We start from the raw sequence: 22104 nt of genomic DNA, 5'->3' as shown, positions 1-22104 counted from the left end.
TAATGAAAAGATTTTATGGAATAATAAATTAATATCATACTAGAAATGCAAATAGTGCTTGTGTTCGGAAATGGATGATCGACTTAAACATTTCAGATGAAAGAGACATATCATGGAATGATATTTGGAAAATGCCAATAAACCCTTTAGAAGCATTTCAATAAAGCTCAGTCAATTTAAGATCTTGAATAGATTGTATTTTACAGCTTCTCAGCTGTTTAAAATTGGTGCAGTAGATGGCAAATTATGTATGAAGTGTTGGGCAGCTGAGGGAACTCTTGTTCACTTATTGTGGGAATGACAGAGAATAAAAGAGTTTTGGTTGAAAACAACAAAAGAAGCAATCACAATCCTAAATACAAACATCCCAATGACACTGCAAACTTGTATTCTTGGTGATCTGCATTAATTTAGTAAAGTGTCATCAAAGGGTAAAAATGCATTTCTTTCAATATGCATCAGAACAATAAGGGCATTATTAAAAAAAATGGATAGATGTTGATAGTCCAACTCATACTGACTGGTACACACAAGCTATGAAGATGATATCAGTAAAAAAAACATCATTTAGTTTAGAAAATAATGAGTCATATATTGGAATACGGGATCTATTATTTACATTTGTTTAACTATTAAATGAACCTAAAAATATGACTTTTTTTAATCTTTGTGGAAAATATTGGACACAGTGTGTTGTCAAGCTTATGAGATGTGATGCAAGTGTAAGCCACTGTGACACTATTGTTAATCTTTTAAATGTTATTTTTATTTTTATAAATGGCCGTGATGATAATGTAAATGAGGGACTCCTAATCACCGCTATGTTGGAATTCTTATTAATATTGATACTGTTGTTGATATTATTAATTTTTGTTTGACTACTTTTGGATTGTTTTGTGTCATGTTTGTGTCTCCTCTCAATTGCTCTGTTGAATGCTATTCTGAATGTTGCTGGTCCGGGTTTGGTTTTGGAATTGGAATTGTATTTTTATAGTATTAAAAAATAAAAATAAAATAAAAAACTACAATTCTACTGGCTAATAAAGAGTGTGCAAAGTACAAAAAAATTAATAAAAAAGAACACCACTGACTAGCTTATGTTACCATTTGTGGTTTAACATAACACATTTTTTGACTATTGTCTGTATTTTGCACAATTACAAAGGTTATGTAAAAAAACAATTCCCATACCGAATACAATGATTGGTGTTTACGTCTGTCACTCATCCTGTCTCGTCAACACGTATGTACAGGGAGCGCGTGCACACATACAAAAGCAGTCCAAGAGAAGCAAAGAACAATTTGCATTGATGTTATTGTTATGATAGAATATATATTCAATGACATCTAACGCTAGCTATCCAGAATGGCAATTATTAGCTAACAACACCTAAAGCTAATGCCCGTGGTTGTGTTACGTTATGTACGTACGTAATTACATCATTAGGTAGAAGCCGTGAGGGCGAAATATAATGTATAAAATACATTGGAAAGTTGGCGCCCTCTAGGCATCTGTGTAAATGTTGCAAACAGCCTCTTTAAGTTTTGAACATTAACTTTATCGGAACTCCTTCAAGGCAAAACATTTCCAATAAAATAATTTGTCTCCCAAATGCATACTTGCCAACCCTCCCGATTTTCCCGGGAGACTCCCGAATTTCAGTGCCCCTTCCGAAAATCTCCCGGGGCAACCATTCTCCCGAATTTATCCCGATTTCCACCCGGACAACAATATTGGGGGCGTGCCTTATAGGCACTGCCTTTAGAGTCCTCTACAACCTGTCATCACATCTGCTTTTCCTCCATACTAACAGCGTGCCGACACAGTCACATGATATATGCGGCTTTTACACACACACACACAACACACACACAAGTGAATGCAAGGCATACTTGATCAACAGCCATACAGGTCACATCTGAACAACTTTAACACTGTTACAAATATGCGCCACACTGTGAACCCACAGCAAACAAGAATGACAAACACATTTCGGGAGAACATCCGCACTGTAACACAACAGAAAAAATACCCAGAACCCCTTGCAGCACTAACTCTTCCGGGACGCTACAATATACACCCCCACTACCACCAAACTCTCCGAATCCGGGAACATATCCTTCACGGATTTGTTGAAGACACCCGCAAATGAGAACGGGATGTTGCTTCCAGCTATCAGCATAGCCATCTTTGTCTCGGCATATGTGACACCCTCGGGTCTCCATTTAGCGAGGTGGCCCATAATACTGGGCTGGGACCGGTGCTGCCGACGCTTTGTGCTTCGCTGACCGTTCATGAGTGAGTATATCCGTTCAGCTACCGTGTTCAATGGAGAAGTCTGTTCTACAAAATTTCCAGGCAACATACCCCTTCCCCTTCGAACTGCCCTGGATAAACTGAAATTCTTGTTTCCATTCGTTTTGGAACTTACAAGCGTATTTCTTCATCTTACTCGTCGTCGGCATCGCCATTGCTGTATCTTCCTGGTCCGCATGGAGATGGAGGGGGCGTGGCCTCCAGCTCCGGCTGGAAATCGGGAGAAAATTTGTCCCGGGAGGTTTTCGGGAGAGGCACTGAAATTCGGGAGTCTCCCGGGAAAATCGGGAGGGTTGGCAAGTATGTTTTCCATAGCAACTGCAGTGTTTATATTTTAATGTCAGCTAATGTAGTTGGTTCTGTTTTTTATTGGAGCTTAGAACTGAGCTCAATGAGCATGAATGAAAATACATACACAGACATTATACATAACAGAATTATACAAGTGGGTTATACATTTGTTAACACAAACCACTGAGACACTATCAGACAGGCACTGCTGAAAACAACTAGTGGGTCTCCCGTTGGCACTAACATTGTAAAACCTTTTTGTTGTTGCACACATAAAAATAAACAGATGCTACCAGCATACAAACTCTATGTACAATATATGCAGGTTAAGTATTCATCTATGAATCACATTTTAGGCTGCGGCACAGTGCTACATGCAACTTGAGCCCTAGAAAAAGAGACAATCAAAAATTTAAATCAAAATTTTAATTGATTCAGGCTGAAAACAATTTCTTAAAATTGTTTTTAGGGCATTGAATCAATCACAACCGGACTGTTTAGATTGTCTAATAATACATTTTCGCTTGTCATTCAAGCACATCAGTTCATTCATGCTCACAGACTTAAGTAGGACAGCTGTAGTCTGAGAGGATGGTGCAGGATGGGTCCAAAATCAATCATTGTCTGGGCCTGACCCAGTTTTAGAGGATGCAATACATACTTTGGATCCTGCACCATCCTCTCAGATTAGATATACGATGCCCTTGACAAAAGAAAATGTTCACAGGTTGTCTTGCCAGGCAATCCTTAGTTTTTCATTAAAACAATTGTAAACACTGAAGGAAAATTGAAGGCTATTATACATTGTTCTATGCATTAGCATGTCATGGCATTTTCCGTAGACATTTTGAATTGCCATTGGATGAAAATCAGTCTTTGCGATAACACAAAAGCTTTTTCTACTTCTTAGTTATCAAAGGTTCTCCCTGTAAACGTCTACAACTGCTGCTCTGCATTTGAAAAGTAAGCCACAAAGTCGCATTTTCTTTTCAATAGATGACATTTGCCTGTTTTGCTCAGTTTTGCTTTGTTCATACAGTCACTTTCGCTCTTAGCCAACCTGCATGATGAGGTAGAACAATATACTGTCATGCTTTTGTCAGGGGTTTAACAAGGAAATACCCCCATTTTAGTCCTGGATGGCATTAAAAATAAAAATAAGAATGAGTTGAAAAGTTGATAAAACTGACACGCAAATCACCATTTTTACACGGACCACAAAATCGAACCATCAAAATCATTGGATGCTGATTTAGCCAACACATCAGAACTTCATTTGACTTCATGCCCATATGTTATCATCCCTGTTGCTACTGTATGTATCAAAGAGCTGTGTACAGACTGGAAAATTATCACCATCTTATTCAAGGCCATTGTGTCCTTGGACAAGAAACTTCACCCTTGCTCCTGATGGGTGGTGGTAAGTGCCTTGCATGGCAGCGTCCGTCATCAGTGTGTGAACGAATGGGTGAATGTGATGTATAATGTACAGCGCTTTGGGTATCATTCCAGATATAGTAAAGCGCTTTATAAATACAGCCCATTTACTATTCATCCAAGTGGCTTTTTCTTGGCTTCAGCCACAAGGTCAGGCACAGTTGAGACACTTTGTCTGTTGGCATTCAGCACGAAACAAAGTCCAAGGACCCTCTCTGAAACTCTCCTAATGAAAGTTACTGACGTGACACTTGACATCATCAAGGCTCAGCACAGTACCCTGATCGTTGTTGTTATGTTTATGCTTCTTATCAGAGCAGCGACACAGCTTGTACTTTATCACCTGAGGGGATAAAACAGACGGAATAATCAATAACTAAACAAAGAAGTTGATTTAATTTCTTGACCAATGTTGTCTCACCTCATAAAGATAATCAAATATCTCCAGAATGGTGAGTATGCTGGCACCAATAAAAAGCCCCATTTGTCCACCAATATCACCTGGAATCAAAGCGCAAAGGTTAATTGAACCAAGGTTTAAAAAAGTTGTTGTCATATTGCAAACATGTGATGTCATACCTAAAAGTCCAGCCACTTCATAAGCCTTCTTTTGTTCAATAGTTTCATAGTTGAGAGCCTCAAAAAAGATGTCCAACACTAAAATGTTTTCCCTGCATTGCCAAAGAATCGTTAACACTCATTACAGTATTTGTAGTTCCAGGCCTTCTTTTAAAAGTTGTACTTGGTACTTACTTAATGTACTGCTCAGATTTATTATATTTCTTTGCAAGATATTTAGCAGATGCCTTGCTGGGGATTTTTACAAAGGACAGTTCTTTGCTGTATCTGGTCATGTTGCATGGTGTCTCGCACACGCAGAAATCATTGTCTTTCTGCACCAGGAAGTCTGGAGGGCAAAATGTCATTCAAATCAGTCTGCTTCAGACCAGAGATTTATTCTATGAAGCATAACGTTATACATTACAGTAACATACTGTATTTTCTCTGTAAACTTCCAGAGTTGAATAAAGCCTCTTTCTTACCAAGAGCAGGGTCAGCACATTCTTTGTACAGCTCAGGGGTGCAGTAGGGTGCGTCGCCTGCAAAGCAACACACATCAGGTCTTTGACTGGCTTCTCATAAATGCAATTAGGCAATAGGGCTCAGTATCAGTGGTTTAGGTGCAGTGATATAGTCTGCTAGTCTATAAGCACTTTGGGACATATTCTCACATTTGCATCTAAGTATCTTTTTTACGCACTTTTGTGACACGTCTTATTTGTATTCTCCCATTCAGTCTGCGTTTAAGTCGTGAAAGAAGGGGGGCTCATTACTAATGAGGGGTACTTTGCCGTGAGACCTTTTTTTTTCTTGGTTGTGTGAAAAGCATGGAGTTTTACGAACACTTGTGAATATCATTGAAATCCATGAAAAAAATAACACTTTAAATTTGAAAAGGCCGTATCAATCCAGACAGTGCTTGTCTCGTGAATGTACATGTGTTGTCATGGTGATGTAGTGTGTATGCACGCGACAAAAGCTTCTATTTCCTGGCTGAATCCGTAGATCAAACTTTGTTCACTTGTTATTATAACCAATTTCATGTTATGTGTGATGTTAAGAGTTCTGTTTAGTACACATGTTTGTGAAACTGTGACATTTTAAAAGAGGCTTAGTTGACTGCTATTTGTGTGTGTTAGAGATCAACCAATATGTTTTTTCAGAGCCGATACCGATTATTAGTAGGCATAGGGGCCGATAACCGATATTTGGAGCCGATATATATTTGCAGTAAAATGTAGCTAAACATGAATAGCATAAATCAGTAAACAGCTGGGCCGTCTAAGCACGGCAGCGCAGCTTAGCAGAAGGGAGCATTGGTTATTACTCCTAACATACTCTCTCTTATCACTATTTTTGTTTAATTTTTATTACTAAATACTGGTACCATATATGTATATATTGAATCTGCTCATGTATTTCTGTTGTAGTTATAAATAATAAAGCATCTGCCGATACGATAAAAAAGGCTGATATCGATATACGTCAAAATGCCAAATATCGGTGCTGATATACTCGATCGATCCCTAGTGTGTGTGTGTTTGGGCGGGGGAGCGTGACGGTTTGATATTAACTATTAAATAAATCACTGGAATCAATTGATAGACGCTACATTATATATGTATTTTCGACTGAATAGTCACATAGTTCAAAGATCACGGCCCAGATGCATTAAACGTTTGTTAGTACCATGATATCCAAACACGGACAATATACGTGCGGTCCTGTTCTGCTACGGTCGCACTCACAAGACAACTGAAGTGAATTCATTAACTCATATTATGTTCTACATATGGTGAATGTTTATATGGAGAAAGCGAACCACCAGGTTTGAGTAAATAATGGTTGAGCCCATAATAAATTAAGGAGCCTTAGTTGGACATTCGTATGTGGACTGGGTTAACTCTCTCACGAGAAGAGGCAATAAATTCAGACTTCGGACTGCAAAAGTGATAGCTCTATCCTGGAGGAGAGACTCCATGTCTATCTTCACGTCAACATTTAAGTTATATAGAGATTGTTTTCCGGTCACTTAAACATGAACATCTCCTGACATGGTCAGGTTGTACTCTCCAGAATGAACACACACCCAGACAGAGAAAGAAGGAATATAAAACGGTGGTTCGGCTCCTCCAAGTTAGGAGTGCCTCATTTTTTGACTTGACCTCATCCAGGTACTGCAGTCCTGTATAATGACGCTCGCTTGTAATAAAGCAACTTTTTGTTCAGCAAAACGTCTCCGACGTCTCTTTTGATCCAGCCGCACTGCCGTGTTGCCCTTCTGCCCGGGAGGGGGTGACAAGACCAGAAATACACATCACAAGGATGTACATTTTGATTGTTAATTCAGAGAGACATTATGTTCCTTATATCTTCCTCTCAATGGGTGTTTCCAGGTGTCTCAATTGAAGTGTAGAATAGATTTGATAGTTTTCCAGAAGTTTATTTTTTCATTTTATTACATGTGGTGTTCACTGCATCCAAACTTAAAGTGCAATATAACGTTTCACCTCTCAGAGGCCTCCGAGAGAAAGTACTTATAGTATGAAGCTAAATCACGGCCGAAGGTGTCAGGCTTGCCCCTGACAGTTTGGTTGTGTTTTAGTTTTTCCTCTGTGTGTAGTATTTCCTGTCAGCGCTCTTGTTTTGGTTCTGTTTCCTGTTTCTCTCCCTAAGTGCTGTGTCCACTCAGCTGTGGCTGATTGGCACCTGGCCGCACCTGGTGTCAATCAGCCAGCTGCTATTTATACCTGCCTTACCCTCCAGTCACTGCTGGATTATTGTCATTGTCGCTAATACTTGTTGTCACTACTACCTGTCGTTGTAGCTCTGTCTACTTTTGTTCACTCTGCTCATGTCATAGTTCCTTCGTGTCACAGTAAGTGTTTTTGTTTCTTGTCCACAGTTAGCATTTTTGCTATTTTAGTTCGTAGCCAAGTTTGTTCTCCGCCTTGTGCGCGCCTTTTGTTGTTACCCTTTTGTTTTGTTTTTTTGCCATAGTGTTTAATTAAATCATGTTTTCTCGCTCAATGCCTGCCGTCATCTCTGCATCTTGGGGTTCGTCACCAACAAACTCTGACAGAAAGTTTTGCACTTGAATAAAATTACTTTGAAATTAAAGGTTATGGTTTTTGGATGTTGAAAAATACATCAGTGTATTCAAAATAAAAATAAATCAGGTGGAATAAAATTATGATTCACACTTAACATTCTTTAAATTAATTCTTTATTTTCATTTTTCACTTTCATATATTTTTGATATTTGAGCTTTCAAATTTTTCAGATAAAATTTTTTTTTTCAAGTTTCACATCTTTCTTTTTCAGATGACATTTTTTTTTCCGTAGAAGTGGTGGAAGACCAATCAGCACCACTTCTACGTTGTCGGAGAAAGAAGTGATGCCAGTGAGACGTGAAGACTTATTCAAACAAATGGCAGAAATGGCCCGACAAATTGTGCCATATTATGCAAATCAACAGCCAAGCATTATATTTTTGCATTGCACCTTACGCGAGCTCGCACAGACAGAGACAAATGTTCAAAATGAAAGGTCGTTTTTTGTCAACGTGCAATGTTTCTAAGTGATCTGGCAAAGCTGGAAATGAAGCACGTGCTAACGTTAGCAACTTGACATCCATTTGTGATATGTACTCACTAGTAGTATTAGTGCTGGGGATTGGAAGTAGTCAACAAGCATAGCCAGAGCCTGGCTGCGGGTTTGTTTACCATTAATAAATCGGAATATTATGTTTTCAACCAAAAATCCCTCCATATTCTCTGCTGCTTGCTTGTGTTACCGTATCTGAGTTATTGTGTATAAATATGGGGAACTAATTACAAAAGCACACTTCATTCACTAACTGTGTTACAAAATAGGTCAGTTACAATCAGTGTTGGGACTAACGCGTTACAAAGTACTGTAACGTTACTGTAACGCCGTTAGTTTCGGCGGTAACTAGTAATCTAACGCGTTATTTTTTATATTCAGTAACTCAGTTACCGTTACTACATGATGCGTTACTGCGTTATTTTACATTATTTTTTATGTAGTATCGGCTCGAAACTGAGGATCTGATCGTGTTTTATGGCAGCGAAGCAATGACATGCTTCTGATTCTTCCTCTGCGCGCTCTGTGTGTGTGTGTGTGTGTGTCTGGGTGAGGGGAGGGGAGGGGAGGGGGGTGCGCAATACAACGTAAACCGTTGGCCAACAAAAAAGTAACCACAGAACACTATACGACTATACGGTATAGTGTTCTGTGGTTACTTTTTGGTTGGCTAAGCGGACGTGACGACAGGCTGTCCCCACTCAGATCCGCACGGACCTGGAGGGGCGTGCCTTAAGTCCGGCTGGAAATTTGGGAGAATGGTTGTTCCAGGGAGAGGCACTGAAATTCGGGAGCGTTGGCAAGTATGAGATATTCTCACTTCTTTTATTTTGTCGAGCACAAAGAAAATAACATTTTAGTTAAATGTAAGTTGTGTCTTGGATCAAAGATCCCGTCTACTGCCCAAAACAACAATTCAAATCTGCCTGGTTAGGCTCTGTGTATGTCACGTGTTCCTTCCTTAGGTGAAGCCAGCTTTACAGCTATGTTGTTGATTGATTGATTGCAACTTTTATTAGTAGGTTGCATAGTACAGTACATATTCTGAACAATTGACCACTAAATGGTAACACCCCAATAAGTTTTACAACTTGCTTAAGTCGGGGTCCACTGATTCATGATACAGATATATACTATCAAATATATACTAACATCATAATACAGTTATCACACAAGATAATCATCAGGGTATATACATTGAATTATTTACAATCCGGGGGAGGCGGGGGGGGGGGGGGGGGGGGGGGTAGGTTTGGTTGGTATCAACACTTCTGTCATCAACAATCAGCATCAACAATTGCATCATCAGAGAAATGGACATTGAAACAGTGTAGGACTGACTTGGTAGGATATGTATAGCAAGTAGTGGACACAGAGAGAGATCAGAAAGTATAAGAAAAAATGTCTACATTTGATTATTTACAATCCGAAGAGGTATTATGTGGAAGGGAGGGTGTTAGTTTAGGGTTGTAGTTGCCTGGAGGTGTTCTTTTAGTGCGGTTCTGAAGGAGGATAGAGATGCCCTTTATTTTACACCTGTTGGGAGTGGATTCCATATTGAAGTGGCATAGAAAGAGAATGAGTTAAGACCTTTGTTAGTTTGGAATCTGGGTTTAACGTGGTTAGTGTTAGTGTTATTATGCTGTTTGTTACTTATGTATGTTATGTTGCAGCTATTTAAAATAGTTTTGTCAATTTGTTCTGGCCTGAAATAAATTGGCCCTTTGAAACATATCTTTGTCTTTGTGTGTTGTATGTAGAGCACATTGCTTAGCAGAGTTCAGTGATGCAAATGCATGTCAAGTTGATCAACAGATTATATTATTCTCCAGTGCAATAACAGTACTGAAATGAAGGCTAAAAGGGCATTAATGGGAGCTTTAAAAACAAAAAGTAGAAGAAGTAACTAAATAGTTACTTTTCACAGTAACGCATTACTTTTTGGTGTAAGTAACTGAGTTAGTAACTAAGTTACTTTTGAAATAAAGTAACTAGTAACTGTAACTAGTTACTGGTTTTCAGTAACTAACCCAACACTGGTTACAATAATACATAATGTATAGAGAACATTCAAACCCTTCATGTATTGATTCCAGAATATTGCAAACAGCTAAAATTATGTACAAAGCAAACTATAAGCTGCCACCCCAGGATGCACAACAATTCTTTTCAACAAAAAATAAATATAACCTTAGAGAAAAATGTAATCTAAAACATTTGCATGCTTGTACAACGTTTAAAACCTTTAGCATATCAGTATGTGGAATGTAATTATGGAATGGATTAATAAACAAAGTACTAATATGATCCACTTTAAGAAACTGTCCAAACTCAAAGTGTTTACAAAGTCCAAGGATGAAGGTTAAACATATTGAACCTTAATGTGAATCATAACTATATAATATGCAATATTTACTTACTCATTTGTCTATTTATGTATTTATTAATTCACCTACAAATTGAGTACAGACAAATGGGTTAGAAATGGCTATGAAACGAATAGGGGTAGGATTAAGACAACTCTGCTTCCTCCTGTTCCTTTTTGGACATGTTGTATGTAATGAGAAAGTGGAAACGTGATGTATGATATTACAATGTGTAACCCTTGTGCTCTGTGGTGTGCTTGATGTTCCTCCGTCGTTCTTGTGTTTCAAGGTGTTGCTGTGTGGGATGGAGAAGACCAGGAAGCAGGGAGCATTTGTGATGCTGACAAAAGATTTTATTCAGCCCTTCACAAAACACAATGAAAACTTATTTTCCATACACAAAAAAAAGTTCCCCGATTGTAGCTGAGATAGGCTCCAGCACCCCCCGCGACCCCGAAAGGGATAAGCGGTAGAAAATGGATAGATGGATGGATATTGTAATAATACCTATACTAACAATATATAAACGTGAGACATACATTACAGTACTTAGTAGATAAATCAGGGTGCAACCTGCCTTTTTTTTATTTTCCTCATTTTTATTCTAATTTTATTTACACTTTAATACATGTATATACATTCAATTCTTAAAAGTTTTGTGTATTGTTATGTATATTATTAAATTGGCACAACGTTCTTTAGGCTCGGGAAAATAAAAACTAAATAATGATTTTACTGTTAAAGCATGGGGATATGGGACCACCTTAATAAAAATGTACAGTAAACACAACAAAAAAACACAATTATTTCCAACAACAGCACAACTGAAAGCAGTGTGCACAAACTACAGTGACCCCTGCTGGAATAATTAAGCTAGTGGCAACAAATAAACTAATACCATAACAATTACCATAGCGAACGTTGCTAGCTAGAAAACTTGGCATGTTCACAAAACAACCTTTCATTGTGAACATGTCTCCTAGAGATGCGCGGATAGGCAATTATTTCATCCGCAACTGCATCAGAAAGTCGTCAACCATCCGCAATCCACCCGATCTAACATTTGATCAGAACCGCATCCGCCCGCACCCGCCCGTTGTTATATATCTAATATAGACGATGCAAGGCATTAGTGAGGTTATAAAGCTTTTGCCTGTTAAAGAAAGGAGACTGATCCAATGCAGCACAGACATTCGCGTGCCACGCTGTCACGACCCAGACGCACACCAGTGCGCAATCATATGGGAACCGCGCTGAGCGCACCTCCAAGCGCGTCTCGCTGCCGGCGACGGCCGGGTATATGGGCCCGACGCTCCAGCGCCATCCATTGTCAGGGCTAGTTGATTCGGCAGGTGGGTTGTTACACACTCCTTAGCGGGTTCCAACTTCCATGGCCACCGTCCTAGCTGCTGTCTATATCAACCAGGGTGAGCCCCACCCCTTTCGTGAGCGCACTGCGCGCGGAGTGACCCCTGTTACGCGCCCCCGGCAACAGGGGTGGCGGGCAGGTAAGCTGCGCGGGCGGAGCGCGCGGAGTGACCCCTGTTACGAGCCCCCGGCCACGGGGGTGGCAGGCAGGTAAGCTGCTTACCTGCTGCGCGTGACGCCGGCCGCGGCGAAGGCGGACGAGGCGGGGTGTCGGTGCAGTGGGCGCGGTGGTGACCCTGGACGTGCGTCGGGCCCTTCTCGCGGATCGCCTCAGCTACGGCTCCCGGTGGGGCCCTCTCGGGGGAAGGGGCCTCGATCCCGGACCCCGGCGAGGCGTCCCTTCTCCGCTCCGTAAAAGTGTCCATCTCTTTTTTTTTTTTTCTTCTGTTGTGGCATATGCAGCAGGTGCCTGCTCGTTTTTCGTATGTGGGTAACAACATTTAACTATGTATATATATTTCCGAATTGGTTTAACTGCCACCCGCCTGAATCTATTTAAAATCTAATTTTTTTTTATTTCAACCACCCGACCCGACCCGACCCGCGGATAAAATCTAATTTTTAAAAATTTCATCCGCCCGATCCGCGGATAATCCGCGGTTGTGCCCGCAAACCGCGCATCTCTAATGTCTCCTCTCCTGTGTGCTCGCCACAGAAAGAGGCTGAAGAACCTACCATAGAGCTCTAGCAGAACCGGACACCATCATTCATTGCAATTGGGAGTGGATCACTGCACATGCACATGCACAGTGCCCTGCACTCAGGTGCGATGTGAAAATCGTGATTTAATGCTTGGCTGTTGACATGTATAATATGGCACAATTTGTCGGGCCATTTCTGCTGTTTGTCATCGGTACTGTTTAAATAAGCCTTCTTGTCTCACTGGCATCACTTCTTTCTCTGACAGTCGCATGCTGCATTAGGCCAGTGTTTTTCAACCTTTTTTGAGCCAAAGCACATTTTTAGTGTTGAAAAAATCCAGAGGCACACCACCAGTAGAAATCATTAAAAAATTAAACTCAGTTGACAGTAAAAAGTTGCAATTGTTGGATATGACTTCAAACCATAACCAACCATGCATCAATGTAGCTCTTATCTCAACGTAGGTGTACTGTCACGACCTGTCACATTACACCGTGACTTATTTTGAGTTTTTTGCTGTTTTCCTGTGTGTAGTGTTTTAGTTCTTGTCTTGCGCTCCTATTTTGGTGGCTTTTCCTGTTTTGTTGGTGTTTTCCTGTAAGAGTTTCATGTCTTCCTTAAACGTTATTCCCCGCACTCGCTTTGTTTTAGCAATCAAGACTATTTAAGATGTTGCTATCCTTCTTTGTGGGGACATTGTTGATTGTCATGTCATGTTCGGATGTACTTTGTGGACGCCGTCTTTGCTCCACAGTAAGTCTTTGCTGTCGTCCAGCATTCTGTTTTTGTTTACTTTGTTGCCAGTTCGGTTTTAGTTTTGTTCTGCATAGCCTTCCCTAAGCTTCAATGCCTTTGCTTAGGGGCACTCACCTTTTGTTTATTTTTGGTTTAAGCATTAGATACCCCTGCATGCTGCCTCCTGCTGTGGTCTGCATATTGTGATCACGACAAACCATCGTTGTCTCACACGATGTGTTCCCGACATCTATAAAGCAATTAGCTACCGGCTACCACCTACTGATATGGAAGAGTATTACACGGTTACTCTGCCGAGCTCTAGACAGTACCGACACTCAACAACGGCACATTATTTGCAGACTTTAATTACTGGTTTGCAAAAAATATTTTTAACCCAAATAAGTGAAATAACATAATCTCCCAGGGCACACCAGACTGTATCTCATGGCACACTAGTGTGCCGCGGCAGTGGTTGAAAAGCACTGCCGTAGCCTGTATGAAGTGTTGGCTTGAACTGAATGAGTTCCTATGTTCTGTGAAGGCAACGTAAAAAGGACGCCCCTTATCCTTTTGCTGATTGGTCTCGCACCACTTCCACTGGAAAAAAAGGCCAAAAGTCTGAACCTGTAAAAAACAGATTTGAATCTGAAAAAGAAAGATGTGAAACTTGGGGGGAAAAAAAAAAATTACTCTAAAAAATAACATTGAATTTGAACAATTTGAACGTTTAAATATCAAAATATATGACAGTAAAAAATGAAAATTTGGAATTAATTAAAAAAAACGTTAGGTGTGAATCAAAATTATATTCAGCCTGAAAAAAAAAGGGTTTTCATTTCTGTTTGTTTTGAATATACTGATGTATTTTTCAACATTTAACATCAAAACCTGAACTTTCAGTTTTAAAGAAAATGTTTTCAAGTACCGGTACAAAACTTTTGGCCCTGATTGACCTCCTTTTTAAAAAGGAGCTGTTTGCAACATTTACACAGATGTCTCGAGGGCGCCAACTTTCCAACACAGTATTTTCCGCCCTCTCACGGCTTCTCCTACGTAATGAAGGCCCCCATTTAAAGGTCGTTCCCTGGTGTGCATCATAGATGAAGGTGCGCAGTGACAGATTTAAGTCGAGGGGGAGAATGCTGCAATATTCCTCGCATATTGCGCACCTTTTTTCATTTACTGCCACTGAGCGTTTTGAATACAGATGTCCGATAATGGCTTTTTTGCCGATATCCGATATTCCGATATTGTCCAACTCTTAATTACCGATTCCGATATCAGCCGATACCGATATATACAGTCGTGGAATTAACACATTATTATGCCTAATTTTGTTGTGATGCCCCGCTGGATGCATTAAACAATGTAACAAGGTTTTCCAAAATAAATCAACTCAAGTTATGGAAAAAAATGGCAACATGGCACTGCCATATTTATTATTGAAGTCACAAAGTGCGTTTTTTTTTTAACATGCCTCAAAACGGCTGCTTGGTATTTGGGACATGCTCTCCCTGAGAGAGCATGAGGAGGTTGAGGTGGGCGGGGTTCAGGGTGGGGGGGGGAAGAGTTAGTGTTGCAAGGGGTATTGGGTATTTGTTCTGTTGTGTTTATGTTGTGTTACGGTGCGGATGTTCTCCCGAAATGTGTTTGTCATTCTTGTTCGGTGTGGGTTCACAGTATGGCGCATATTTGTAAGTGTTAGAGTTGTTTATACGGCCACCCTCAGTGTGACCTGTATGGCTCTTGACCAAGTATGCTTGGTATTCACTTGTGTGTGTGAAAAGCCGTAGATATTATGTGATTGGACCGGCACGCAAAGGCTGTGCCTTTAAGGTTTATTGGCGCTCTGTACTTCTCCCTACGTCCGTGTACACAGCGCCACTTTAAAAAGTCATAAATTTTACTTTTTGAAACCGATACCGATAATTTTGAAACCGATACCGATAATTTCCGATATTACATTATAAAGCATTTATCGGCCGATAATATTGGCAGTCCGATATTATCGGACATCTCTAGTTTTGAAGGTTCAAGTTATAAAGTTCAATAATTCATGTGAGTGCGTTTGTAACCAAGAAACATCATAACACGGAACGTCATAAGACGAGGTCAGCTTGATTGTTCAGTCCAAACAGATTTAGGAAAAATGATTGTTCCAAAGACATGCACCTGGGGATAAGTTGATTGGCAACACTAAATTGGCCCTAGTGTGTGAATGTGAGTGTAAATGTTGTCTGTCTATCTGTGTTGGCCCTGTGATGAGGAGGCGACTTGTCCAGGGTGTACCCCGCCTTCCGCCCGATTGTAGCTGAGATAGGCTCCAGCGCCCCCCGTGACCCCGAAGGGATTAAGCGGTAGGAAATGGATGGATGGATGGATTGTTTCTCTCTCTAAATGTTTCAGTACTGTGAAGGAGGTGTTTAGAGCAGGAAGTACACCTCCTAAATCAGCTGAAAAAGGTGTAAATGATTGATTAATAAAGATTATTGGTGTTTTCCTACCAGGCATGTGAACCATGCGGCAGTTACAGTTGTCCACCAGGTAGCGTGTTTCACAGTCAATGCGACAAGCTGTAATGCTGTAAGTATCGAAGAAGTCAGAGTCCATGGGGGTCACCTTGCAGTCTCCCCAGGGTGGGGGAAGATATATCAGCTGCAACATAAAATATAATATGAGGGAATTTAACAAAAATGCAACAGTAAATAAAACAAAGGGCAAAAATGACAGGAACAATTAACAGTGTTAATTCGGTTTTTGTACGCACCACTTTTCATAAGATTTGTTTTTTGACAAAAATGTTCAAAGAAAGTTTGCTTTGGTTTTCTAATAATTTCTTGGTTTTCGTATGGCCAAACATTGTGCCAAACAAACTGATCTGTTTGGCAGCGCCTCAAAAAGCATGTTGTTTCAACGTTGTATTTGTGTTAGAGAATATTGGTTGGGAAATGACCAACATTCATAGTCAAATCAATGTCAAAACCCAACATTGAAATAAGTGTTGTCAAAAAGCATGTTGTTTCAATGTTATGTTTGAGTTGCTCAACGTCAGGACATAATTCAACAAGTTGTCAACGTTGTCTTAATGTTTTGTGCCCACTGGGTTATTATACACCAAAATATGGTTTATTTTACTCTTTCAATGTCTACTCTTCTACTATTACCATAAAATAATTATTTTAGTTTGACTGAGATTCAAAGTTAGTCTGTTTTGGTCAAATCATCTCTTTATTTTTGTTAATTTCGTCTCCTATTATTTGTGTTAGCTTCTGCGTGTTCTCTACTGAACACAACACAGTTGTGTATCCTGCAAATAGTCTTGTGTATCTTCACAAATATTGTTTGCATAGAGATTGAACAATTTTGGTCTGAGTATTGATCCCTGGGGTACGCCACACCAAATATCTGGAGCTGTGGACATGTGTTCGCATAATTTCACATATTGGTTCCTGTTGATATAGCTTCTTACCCAGTTCAAGACCACCCCTCTGATGCCATACCATTCTAGTTTGTTGATTAGGATATTATGATTGATTGTGTCAAATGTGTTTTGTTAGATCCATAAACAGTGCAGCTGCACACTGTTTACCATCTATTGCATTGGTAATCTCTTCTGTTATTTTGATGAATGCCATCCATGTTGAAATGTTAGCGCTGGAGCCGTAATGGTTCTCTGTGAGTATTTGTTTATGAATCTATCCAATCTTTTGTTAAATACTGTAGTTTTTCTAATAATTTTAGAAAATTGTGGAAATAATGAAACAGGTCTGTATCGGGGTTTGTCGCTAGTCTTACAACGTGATAGATAGTTATTAGTTTATTTTTTAAAGCAAGTAATTTTTTTCTTGGGACTCCCTGCCAACTTGGCACTGTTGGTTTTTCACACTCATGTTTCTTCTAAACTAAACAAAGTTGATGCTAATCAACCTGTTAAGATATAGTTTTTTTTTTCCAAATGAGATCTAAAGAGGAACCGATACGGAATCGAAAACCGAATGGCAATCGCAAACATCTTATCAGTCCCTCAATCCCTACTGGTGACTCAGTCTTATTGTTGTTATTGTATTATTAATAGAGTACGTGAGTCCAACTGTGTTCATAGCGACGTACGGTGTTGTATTGCTGGTGAGGCACTGGCACTTACAGTAGGGAATTTGTTTTTAACTTTAAATCCATACATCCATCCATTTTCTACCGCTTGTCCCTTACGGGGTCGTGGGGTGCTGGAGCCTATCTCAACTGCACACGAGCGGAAGGCGGTGTACACCCTGGACAAGTCGCCACCTCATTGCAGGGCCAACACAGACAGACAACATTCACACTCACATTCACACACTAGGGACCATTTAGTGTTGCCAATCAACCTATCCCCAGGTGCATGTCTTTGGAGGTGGGAGGAAGCCGGAGTACCCGGAGGGAACCCACGCAGTCACGGGGAGAACATGCAAACTCCACACAGAAAGATCCCCAGGCAGGATCGAACCCAGGACCTTCATAACTTGGTAACAGGACCTGAGTAACTTTAAATAATTGTGCTCTAATCAAGTGCTTTTCCGCCACTGTGCTGGGACACAAGTGTACCGTGGGAACTTTGCCTATATAATTTAAATGGTCAATAAAATAAATAACAGTGCAGTTAAATGATCCTCCACTAGATGGTAGCAGGTATAATTGTTAGTCAGAGCTGTGGATAAAGAGAGTATGGCCAACTCGTTTCAAAGTTGAGACCAAACATGGCGCCATGTAGTCACGTGAGGGGCTTTTGACCAATCATTTGGGAGATATTCTGGCCATATTCTCTCTGATTGGTCAAAATCCCCTCACATGACTATAGAACGCATTGTTTGGTCCCATCTTTGAAACAGAGTTGGCCTTACTCTCTGTATACACGGCTCTGTTATTCAATTTTAGAATCTGTGACATGGCCCTGCGATGTCACAGATAACAGAAAAGATAATGGAAAAGATAACAGAAGACTGTTAGCAGTGTATCCGACAGTGCAAGTGTGGCTGCGGTGGGAGGAGCTTAGACTGTGTGGGTGTGTGTGTGTGTGTGTGTGCGTGGCACTAAGTCAAGCATGTTCTCTAGCTGTGTGTGCATCTAAGTGTCTAAAAGTGTCCAGGGTATACCCTGCCTTTCGCCCAAATGCAGCTGAGATAGGCTCCAGCACCCCCCGCGACCCCGAAAGGGACAAGCGGTAGGAAATGGATGGATGGATGGACATAAGAAGAGAGAGAGATAGCACTTGTAACAAAGATAAATATCTGAAATGGAAACATTAAAACTCTGAACTGGGCTGCTAAGAGACATTTATTTTCATATGTAAGGAAATGTGAGCTCGGCATAAAGTCTTGCTTCGTGTAGGAGTGTGTAGCTGGATCAAGTCCATGTCCATACATGAATATTTAAAAATGCACATTTTAATATGTGTCTTGGCCTCTTGTCTACATACAAACATATACTTTTGTCTGTGAAAACAGTAATTTGGAAACAAAATCCCCGACTTTAGCGATTGTGTGTGATTGGTTTCTAATAAGAAATGTGCGATACTGGCTCATGTTAGTAAAGTTTTTTTTAGCAACAATGTGAATCTATTCAATTACAACACTAAAGCAGAGGAAAAAAGCCTCATCTCAATTTACTGTACTGTATTGAACCAAGTGCTCTCAGGACTGAGCGTAGTGTACTCGGACTGGTTAACTCATTTGCACACTAAGCAGAGAGAAAATACCTGCGGCTGTTTCATCTCCGATTTCTACTGTAACCTGCGTTTGCAAATGTAGGGGGTTTTTACTTCAACACATCTGCAGAATACAAACAATGCATTTATAACAGACTTTTATGGACAAATATTAAGATTTATTTGATGCCATTATTTAAGCCTCCCCTGGCCGCACATTTATGTTTCAAACATGTCTTCATCACAAAACATGGCTGTGTTAGCCTGCTCCCCACTCCCCCAACCCGACGTCATTCACCCTCAACAACATCACTAATCAACTCTTTTTTACTAACTCACACAATTACACCACAAGCCTCTGTACTTTGTTCTCTCGCCACTCATCCCTGACAAGAGTCTTATAAAAAGTGTGAAATGATAATTTATTCATTTCATTCAATATTTATATGTATTTTGGGTAACACTTTAGTATGGGGAACATATTCTAAGTAACAAAGACTTAATTTAGAGTTATTTGGACACTAGGGGAACATAGTTGTTAGAGTGTCCTCCCTGAGATCGGTAGGTTGTGAGTTCAAATCCCGGCCGAGTCATACCAAAGACTATAAAAATGGGACACATTACCTCCCTGCTTGGCACTCAGCAATATGGGTTGGAATTGGGGGTTAAAACACCAAAAATTATTCCCGGGCGCGGCCACCGCTGCTGCCCACTGCTCCCCTTACCTCCCAGGGGGTGATCAAGGGTGATGGGTCAAATGCAGAGAATAATTACGCCACACCTAGTGTGTGTGTGACAATCATGGGTACTTAACTTTAATATAAGGGTTAGGGTTACTTATAAGCAATAATTCTGAGGTTATTGAGGGAAGACTCTTAGTTAATGGCTTACTGGTTGTATAATAAGGCTATGCAGAATAAGGCATTAATAAGTACTTAATAATGACTAAGAGCCAATATGTTACTAATTTGCATGTTAATAAGCAACTAATTAATGGCGAATATGTGTTACCGTGTTTTGCATTGTTTATTTACATATAGAATTCTGATTATTTTTTATAAAATACATTTTGTGTTAATATTTTGGGTATCTGGTATAAAGGGATAAGCGGTAGAAAATGGATGGATGGATGGTATAAATTCATTGGACTTACTATTACTGAATACTATATACCCGGTACTAAATTGACAAGGTTTTTCATGTCATTTGGTCTTTGTCTGACATTTTGGAATGGATTCCTAACAAAAAGCGAGGTAACACTGTGCAGACTAAATACGATTTGTTGATGTATTTTAATGTGTTCAAAGGGGAAGTGCACTTTTTTTTAAATTTTGCCCATTTACAACCATTATGTAAGACAACCACACATGTTTTTTTTTTGCTATGCTCTCTAAATAGTACATAAATGCGATTAAAAGTCAGCTTGCAATAAAGCCTATGGGAGTCGCTCAATTCTGCCTATAAAACGCTTGAAAAATATACAAACACCTAAATCAAGGTTTGATACACGCTGTAAGTATATATGTAATGTACTAACAGGCACATTCATAGTAACATGTAATATTGACGTATTTTGCTCATTTTAAGCATACACGGCGTATTCATTTGAAAAACGCATCACAACATTAGCTTTTTCCTTCGACAGCATCACGGATTACCACTCACTGCAGAATTCATGAAAGCCAACAGGTTAACAACCATAATTACACATCACTTACTGTACAATGTCTGGTGTCATTAGGATGCCAACTGATAGGATGTTCAGATATTCCTGCTTAGATGAAGAAAGACTCGCAAAGAAAAAAAGGAGGGTGGAACCAAGCGTAATTTTGTGTCTTTCTCGCCATATCCGGGTCTAAATTGGCTGTCAAAGTAGACCACTATGTGGGAATACGTCTTCATCATTCTCATATCCAGGTAAGGCATTGTTAATGATATAGAGTAAAAAAAATGTTCGAGCTCCGAGGCGTCAAAACAGCTCACCAGCTCATGATGTCAATATAACCACACAAGCAAGTTAGGTCTCTCTGATTACGGCGCCACTAAAAAATAGTTTGTCTGCAATAGTGCTTATATCACTATCACTAATATTGGGTTAATATTTGAGTCACAAAATGTAAATAGGGTATTGTTGGCGCTTTTTGGATGTTTTTAAGAGGGGCGGAATAGAGGACCTCCCATTGGCTGCATTGTAAGTGGACCTTTAGTTACAAGTTAGAATGCCTCAAAAAAAAAAATACATCCGTCGTCTTATCTGTCATAATGATTGTGAACAGTTCTCCTTTAAAACAAAGTTTATAACGAGATACAGTACATATAGGTGAATTATTAGGGCTAAAAAGAATGTGAACAAATGAACAAACCCTGAAAGTTCAAGAGTCATATATACGCAAGAGGCATGCAAATTTAAATGGTATGAAAAAAAGCTTGCACCCTTTGTTCCTGGCAAGAGACAAAGGTCTGAAACCCAGGGGCCACTCCGAACCCAAGCTGATCGATAAAAGAAGGTTCATCTTGGCTGTGAATCTGCACTTTGATCCCAGCTTCAAAAGATGTCTCATCTGATTAGTAAAGAAAAGCATGATGTTAGTGAACCTATGTAGAAAAGTTCTGCTACTCCCAAGTTCATTAGAGCAAGGACCAGGCATTTAGTGAATGTTGTTCCCCCTCACCTGTTTCTCCCCACACAGGCAGGTACTCATCTTGCTGAATGTCCAGCATGAGCTCCAATCCGTTTCCCATTCCTCCTTTGGTGGTTATGAGGGGAGGGCGATCATTACCACCCGCGTTAAAGGTGTAACACTTCCCATAACGAGTGAAAACCTGAAAGGAACAACATTTTTTCAAACATTTAAAGTCATAAATTAAAAAGGCTTCTTAACACAACCATTCCACTAGGGGTCAGTGTTTGTCTCCATTTGTATGTGATCATGTAAAAGAAAGCCTTTTAGAGGATGGAGACAAGGCTGGGAAGGACAAAAATAAAAGCCATTATTTTCTACTCTTGGCTTTGGGCGTAAGAACCATCTCAGTAATAT

The 22104-nt window shown here is 39.9% G+C and overlaps 1 protein-coding gene across 6 annotated transcripts in view; it reads right to left on the bottom strand.

Moving 5' to 3' along the window:
• Positions 1-2629: 2629 nt before the first annotated feature.
• Positions 2630-22104, bottom strand: part of LOC133618558 (acid-sensing ion channel 1-like) — a 156990-nt gene continuing 137515 nt past the window's right edge. For 3 of the 6 annotated variants that reach the window (XM_061979046.1, XM_061979054.1, XM_061979038.1), the window contains exons 4-10: positions 21739-21889; positions 21500-21627; positions 15891-16041; positions 5089-5145; positions 4799-4952; positions 4467-4716; positions 2630-4388 (exon numbers count right to left, since the gene is read on the bottom strand). In XM_061979046.1, the coding sequence (XP_061835030.1) occupies positions 4272-4388; positions 4467-4716; positions 4799-4952; positions 5089-5145; positions 15891-16041; positions 21500-21627; positions 21739-21889 (1008 nt within the window). In that variant the 3' untranslated portion in view covers positions 2630-4271. The remainder of the gene's footprint in view (positions 4389-4466; positions 4717-4798; positions 4953-5088; positions 5146-15890; positions 16042-21499; positions 21628-21738; positions 21890-22104) is intronic. The other 3 variants (XM_061979064.1, XM_061979081.2, XM_061979073.1) reach the window with 2 other exon arrangements.

Source organism: Nerophis lumbriciformis, linkage group LG01, assembly GCF_033978685.3.
Source record: "Nerophis lumbriciformis linkage group LG01, RoL_Nlum_v2.1, whole genome shotgun sequence".
NCBI lineage: Eukaryota > Metazoa > Chordata > Actinopteri > Syngnathiformes > Syngnathidae > Nerophis > Nerophis lumbriciformis.
This window is presented reverse-complemented; position numbering and strand designations above follow the sequence as displayed.